The sequence below is a fragment of the Protomyctophum parallelum genome (genome assembly GCF_964188405.1).
Source record: "Protomyctophum parallelum genome assembly, chromosome: 21".
Classification (NCBI taxonomy): Eukaryota; Metazoa; Chordata; class Actinopteri; order Myctophiformes; family Myctophidae; genus Protomyctophum; species Protomyctophum parallelum.
Window position 1 is genome coordinate 24,197,895 of NC_139713.1, and position 7,440 is coordinate 24,205,334.

The 7,440-nt window shown below is 42.5% G+C and overlaps 1 protein-coding gene across 1 annotated transcript; it reads right to left on the bottom strand.

The window, feature by feature from the left end:
- Positions 1-703: 703 nt before the first annotated feature.
- nim1kb (NIM1 serine/threonine protein kinase) lies at positions 704-6,302 on the bottom strand. Its single transcript, XM_083793499.1, has 5 exons — positions 6,020-6,302; positions 4,592-4,860; positions 3,543-3,712; positions 2,698-2,989; positions 704-1,961 (listed from the first exon to the last, which is right to left on the bottom strand). The coding sequence occupies exons 1-5, from the start codon at positions 6,273-6,275 to the stop codon at positions 1,650-1,652; spliced, it is 1,299 nt and encodes a 432-aa protein (XP_083649625.1). The 5' UTR covers positions 6,276-6,302; the 3' UTR covers positions 704-1,649.
- Positions 6,303-7,440: the final 1,138 nt, after the last annotated feature.

The following is a 7,440-nucleotide window of genomic DNA, read 5'->3' on the forward strand; positions in this document are numbered from 1 at the left end:
AGTGGAGTAAAAGTACAACATTTGGACCCCGAGATGTAATGGAGTAGAAGTAAAACTATTGTAAATTGCCATGGAAAACTCAAATAAAGTCAGCTCAAACTTGTACAATACTTTATAGGCCCAATACAATACATTATAGTTACATTCCACCATTGTGCTGCATGCATGTTCATCATGAGTTAAACCATGAAATCTGTGTGAGTTTTTTACTCAAATCATAATCGACTATATATTCAGAGCTTGACTGCTGGATAGGGCAGGGAGTTAAATTAAATAAAAAAAATAATGAAAAGTTAAAGTCAAATGTCAAGCTTGAGTTTCAAAATAAATACAATTTCAGAGACCTGCATGGCTTAATGACCAATTAGGCCATTTGAACTCCACTGATCAAATACAGGATTTAAGAAAAGCTCTAAATGTAGCTAACTACCTTACTTCAAAAGCTGCAATCAAGAGGCACTTTCTGTCTCTCTCAATTCAATTGAGCTTTATTGCCATGAGAAAACATACATTTACATTGCATGCCAAATAAGCAAGTGTCAGGAGAATCACACACACACACACACACACACACACACACACACACACACACACACACACACACACACACACACACACACACACACACACACACACACACACACACACACACACACACACACACACACACACACACACACACAAACACACACACACACACAAATTATCAAAATGTGGAAATAATCACAAAATATTTGATAGGCTACTCAGTTAATGATCACTTAATGCAGAATTATTAAAGTATAAAATACTTTTTAGTATAAAAGTGCGCTGCAAGAAAGCTGTGATGGTCTATCACTCAAGTGTCTTTAATTAAATCAATAGGTACTGTCTGAACACGATGCTCCAAAACGTAATGGTTCCTTACACTATAGTCAGGGAGCCTGAAGGGCATTAAGGGGTTAATAACTGATAATGCTCAAGGGATATCACTGGGCACCCTCTTGAATTCTTAAGAGGTGACCCAAGCTACAAGAAAAAACGTTATCTGACGAAACCACGTTGACCCCCACGGCTCTCCCACACCATGGACGCGACGTTTCGAGCCTCTCGGTTCTTTTGGTAGTGTGGTATGGCCAGACAGATAGTCTATTTCCAAGGGGTGGTTACAAACAGATTGCAACGTCACAGCAAAAAAAGTCTCACTTTGAATAGTGGGCTCTGATTGGTCACCCACAACACTGGGGTGAGAAAAATGTAATTCAAACTGGGGAGTACCATGCAGGCCAATCTCCCCAGGGAGTTGCAGATTTGTCTGGTTTCCAGGCTACTCTTTTGGATCATCGTCCAGTGTGCAGACCTTACCTTTCTTCATTATTCTAACCTCGGCCCAGCACCTGGTTTTCAGTTAAGGCTAATTTTCCACCTGGGTTGAACCGGTTCAGTTCATTTTGCCTGCTTAATATTGAACCAGTTCAGTGTTATCAATGAAAATGAATTGGTTCAGAACCCTAAAAGTGTGTTCGGAAATGGAACCAAAAAAAGGCCACCGTTTCCATGAAAGCACTAAGGTTCCAATAATCTAGAACGGAACCAGTTCTAGAACCACATTTATATTGGTGGAAAAGGGGCCTTTAGAGTGGATGTGCATGCTCCATTGTTTTTCTCTTTCACGAAAGCACGCACATCTTGGAGGAGTGTAACAGGCCTCTGTAGGCCCTGAGGCTCTCCCTCTTGGGGTCTCGGACCATACCCCTGACCACGGGCATGGTCTCACAGCCCCTCCTCTTCTGGGCCCGGTGCAGGAGCACGCGGTAGACTCCGGTCACGGGGCTCCGGCTGTTCCGGGGGTCCTTGTCGCGCACATGCTCCGCGGTGAAGCCCAGCTCCTCCAGGGAGGCCCGCACCTCCTCCTCCTCATCGTCCAGCTCCCCGGGCTCCGAGTCCAGCAGGCGCCGAGGGCTTGGCGGCTCCACCGGACACTGCAGCCAGGTTATTATAGTCAGTGGTGGAGAAAGTACTCAATACTGCAATGTAGAAGTAATCTGCTACAATTAAAAGTCCTGAATTCAAAATGTACTTGTGCGAAAGTACAAAAGTATTGGCATCAAAATTATACTTAAAGTAAAAGTAAAAGTAGTTTTACCGAAATGTATATAGGGCTGAAATTGTTAATGTACGTTTTGTGATAATAATCCAAATCTAGACGTTGGAGTACAAGTAAAAGTATTGGAAATTACAAATACCTCAAAATTCTACTTAAGTACAGTGCTAAAGTAAATGTACTTTAGTTACTTTCCACCACTGATTATAGTTAACAAATACTAATAAAATAACCACAACTAAAATATATATTTTTTTGATAACTGAACTAAATAAAAAACTATAATAAAAGAATAAAAATGATAACTAACTGAAACTGTATTGTGTGTTTACAAAACTAACTATAACAAACTCTCATTACCAACACCAACAGTATATCCTTTTTTAAATGGTATCTTTTATTAAGTTTTTATTAAGTATGAAAAACACAAAAACTAACACTACAATTAAAACTAATAAAAAACTAAACTAAAACTAAGCGTTAAAATAAAAACTAATAAAATCTAGCAAAAACGCTAGAAAAACGAAAACTAACTGTATTATAGAAAAAACATTGTCAAAAACTAACTAAAACTAAACTATAATGGAAAAACGATCCAAGACTATTATAATAACCTGTGACTGCAGCAGAGACCAGGACCAGGGGAACTCGATTGGCAGCAGCCACTCGCAGCCCAGCATCTGGTCCAGGGCGTAGCGCTCCTCGGCAGCTGGCTTCAGCGCCCCCTTGATCAGCCTCTGGCACGGGCCGGGCACCCAGGGGGGCACGGCGTAGTCACCCTCCAGGATGCAGAGGCGTAGTTTTCCCATGGTGACGGCGCGGAACGGCATCGAGCCCGTCACAATGAAGAAGAGCAGCACGCCCATGGCCCACACGTCCACCGGCGGGCCCACATACGAGTCGTCCCTGCAAGTGTGTTGATTTTGACAGCACATTTTGTATTTAGTTTTTAAGCCCAAACCGCACCAATGCAACCATAGACATAGAAAGGTAGACGCCTCCTTCAGCTCTGGGGCGTGTGTACTCAAGGGCAAGCTTCTGCGCTTGTTGGTGCTTCACCAGTCTCGCGTAGCCAGACAACTATTGCGAGAGGCAACAGTCTGGCAAGACTAGTGCTTCACAGCAGCTTCTGCGTGCGTCACAGAGCGGACGTTCAGGTCTGACACGCTGTGAATGGCCAGTAGTCACTTGAGCTGAGTCACATATTTTCACACTTTTACGCTTGGTTGCAAACCCAAGCGCATTCAGCGCAACCAAAAAATAAATTGTCATTTTAGTCTAGTTCTTATTTGTTGATGAAATTGTCAGTATACTCTGTATTTAGTCATAGTTTTAGCCATCACAGCTTACGTTTTATTTCGTTTATATTTTCCGTTCTCGTCAGTGAAAAAAGGTAGTCGACGAAAACCTTCGCCATAGTTTTTCAATAGAAGAAATCAACACAGTGTGTATTATATACCTGAAGAGCTCTGGGGCGGCGTAGGGGGGTGAGCCGCAGAAGGTGTCCAGGGTTTGGCTGCGCGTGGAGACGCGCGTGCTGAAGCCAAAGTCCGCAACCTTCACGCAGCCGTCGCTGGTGAACAGAACGTTCTCCGCCTTCAGGTCCCGGTGGATGATGTGATTGTTGTGCTGCACACAGCAAAACGTTTGGTATCGGTAAGTGTACTTAAAGTACCAAAAGTACAAAGTAGTCATTGTGCAGAGTGTCCCATTTCACAAGTTTTCAAATGTATAAAAAAGCAGATCTACAAGCTCACAATGTGTTGCATCGCAACACATTGTGAGCTTGTAGATCGGCTATTTTCAAATGGCCAAAATGTATATAGGGCTGAAGCGGTTAATGTTTTGTAATAATAATAATCAAAATCTATAAAGTATTAACTGTTAACTAAAGTTTTCAAATAATTGTAGTGGAGTAAAAGTACAAAATTTGCCTCTGAGATGTAGTGGAGTTTGGAAATACTCAAGTAAAGTACAAATACCTCCACATTAGTACTTATGTAAATGTACTTTGTTACATTACTTTACATATCACGGTAAATAAAACTAAACAAATAAAGAGCTTTTAAGACGTTTTAAAATAATTAAAACTAATCAATACGATAGTGTGTAGGAAAAATACCAAACTATAACTCTGCAGCACACACACACACACACACACACACACACACACACACACACACACACAACCTTTTTTTTGCAACTGAATGGCTGGAAAATGGAAATGAAGAGTTTACATAGTACGCAGTACATGCATACACCTTCCCTAATGATCTGGTTTCAGAATTTATTTGTCTCTATTATTAAGGTTATTGTAGCAGTCAATTTATATTGGGGGTCGGGAGGGGCAGGGCGGGGGTCCCAGAGTCATTGCCAAAGCATTTCCGGGGGTCCCCGACCAAAAACGTTGAGAACCCCTGGTTTAGGGCACTAAAGGACGACATAAGACACCATGTGTCCAATATAAATACAGTGGACACAGAGTGTTATTTATTTTATTACACTAACCAAATGTCTCATGGCAGCCAGAATCTGGGCGAAGACGATCTTGCTGTCGGTGTCCGACATCTTGCCTTCGTCGCTGATCCTGGAGTGGAGGTCCCCGCCCCCCGCGTACTCCATCACCAGGAATAGCCGGGAGGGGGTCTCCACCACCTCGTACAGACGCACCACGTTGGGATGCTGCAGGCTCTCCATGCTAAAGATCTCCCTGGGCAGCAGGCGCTGGGCCTCGGGGTCCAGCCCCGTCTTATTCAGGATCTTCAGGGCCACCTTGTCTATGACATGACAAAAAGGAAAAGGTACTCACATTTAACCTATTTAGACCTGAGCTGAGGACGATTCTACAAATGCGGAGACGAAATGTTTTTATAATAGTCATGGGGGCACACCCCCCCTCCCCTCCCCCGGAATATATATACAGTAAGGTCTAATTCCTCATGGGGGCAGAGGCCCCGTGGCCCCCACGGACTCTACCGTCACTGTACAAATGCCTTCTAAATCCTGAAAAACCCGAAATATGTTGTTTCCAGGGACCTCACCAGAAGCAAAGATTTGAGTAAAAAACGTTCCCTCTGAAAGAATAAATATTCAAAGATTTGCGCCACATTTTTACGATTTTTCAAAAATAGCAGATCTACAAGCTTGTAGATCTTCTATTTCTCAATAGCTAAAGTATATAACATAATCCTTAAAACCCCAAAAGGGGTTCCCACCCGGAATGGGGTAAGGTCCTTTTCAGATGGGCAGTGATTAACGCGCCTGGTAATTCATTTTGCAATGAGAGATCTGCGGGTTCTTTTGTACGCACAGAGAAGTTGAGGGGCGACAACGCAAGCGTATTTACGTGGGTGCGGTCCTGGGAAATTGTCACAAGCGTGCTCGTTTCGTGCACACGCTCGATGTCTATGATATGACGAACACATGCGTAGAAGAGTGTACACAGTTATATACAGTGGTGGAAAGTACATTTACTTAAGTACTGTATTTGTAATGGTTTTCTTTTATATTTCTACTCCACTCAGTGTTGATTTTGTCGACTAAAACTATGACGAGAAATGTTCGTCGACTACCTTTTTCGACTAAACCAAATAAATACTAAATTAAATCCAAGCTATGATGACTAAAAATATTGACAATTTCGTCAGCAAATAAAAACTAGACAAAAATCTTAGGGAGGGACTAGTGGAGCAATCTGGGAACCCATTGGCGAAACAAAGGAAAAACAGCTGCCTGTTTTCACAGTTTGTCTCGAGAGACTAGTGGAGAAGAGATCCAGTAGAACTAAAAGACAAGTCATTTTATGTTTGGTTGCACTCAGGTGCACTCTCTTGATCTACAAGCTCACAATGCGTCAAGTTGCGACACATATTGCAGTATTGGTACTTTTACTTAAGTGAAAGATGTGAGTACTGATGATAGGTGATCATTGATTACCTCTGGTGAGGGCGTGGAAGGCCAGTTTGACCTTGGAGAAGGTCCCGTAGCCGATATCCCCTCGCACCTTGTAGAAGCCCACCCTGCGGCCAACGACCAGCTCCTTGATGGTCTTCTGGTCTTTGCACATGTCCGTGGTGAGCTTCTGCAGCGGAGTGAGCTTCTCCTCCTCCTCATCCTCCACCGAGCTGTCGCTCATGCTGTACAGGCTATGGTGCCGCCTCCTGGTCATCACCTTGTACTCCTTCCCAGGCATTTTCTTTTTCTTTTTTCTTTAGGCCTACAGCAGTGGAGAGATCAGGTCATCCTGAAAAGTAGTTTTGACAGGTTCATATATTGTGGCTCTTTGGCCAGCCGTCTGGGCACCTATAGGCTGGTAGTCCAACCTGAAAGCGTGTCGTGGGTTCGAGCCCCGATCCCGACAAGCTTTGCTGCGACCCACTGTTTGGGAAAAAGAACCCTTTGGGCCCTGCTCAGGAGATGTTTTCTTATACAAATAAATAGCAGATCTACAAGCTCACAATGTGTCACAATGAGACACACTGCAAGCTTGCGGATCAGCATTTATTTGCCGTTTTAAGTTTTTTTCATGACGTACCTGGATGAAATTGTAAACAAAACAAAAATCACAGAACTGTATAATGTATATTATAAAGGTTTTGGTTGCTTCCAAATAACTAGAGGTATCTGAAAAGTCAGATGATGTAATGTAAACATTATATAGATACATGTTGTGAGGAGAATACTAAATAAGAACTAGTATCTATAAACAAACGCAAAATACCATGCATTAGTTTTGTTCATGAAACTCAAAATAATGCACAGGAATATGACCATATATGGTCTCATTTTACACCATGTACCATATTATTCCCTCCCACACGGCATGCACGTGTATATACAATCGTGGAAGGGGTGGAGCTCGTTAATTTGTATTGATAACGAGCACCTTATCAATAAGGCTTATCGAGCCAGGTTCTTATCGAGCCCACTATCGAGCATTTTCTATTAATTTGTGGAAAGATGGGAGACGACAAATTCTGAACAGAACAAGTATCTTTTACTAGGGCCTTCAAATACAGTACTTTTCTAACAGACGTCCTTTTCACTTTTGGAAAATAATATTGAAGAAACTGTGAACTGGTTAATATGTGTACCGTCACTTTAAAAGTGTAATTTTGTTTACCGGTGCAACGCTGGTTGGCAGGTATCAATAAACTTTTAGACCAACATGTTTGTGCCAGCATGGGTGATTAGATTTATTTCTTGATCGCCTCTTGTCTTGATTGTTTTAACATGACTTCATGGGCCGCTATGCTCGATAACAGGCTTGATAAGCCCAAAGATTATCAATACCGGGTTCTCAATAAGCTTGTTATCGTTTTTTCGTTATCGGGTATCGAGCTTCATCTACTAAATGG

What these genes read in the sequence shown, in the direction of transcription:
- nim1kb (XM_083793499.1), bottom strand. Translation starts at nt 6,275, where the DNA reads ATGCCTGGGAAGGAGTACAAGGTGATGACCAGGAGGCGGCACCATAGC. An exon ending in CTTCCACGCCCTCACCAGAG is followed by an intron (nt 4,861 to 6,019) that starts GTAATCAATGAT and finishes GTCATGTCATAG; the next exon opens with ACAAGGTGGCCCTGAAGATC. An exon ending in GGTCTCTGCTGCAGTCACAG is followed by an intron (nt 1,962 to 2,697) that starts GTTATTATAATA and finishes ACCTGGCTGCAG; the next exon opens with TGTCCGGTGGAGCCGCCAAG.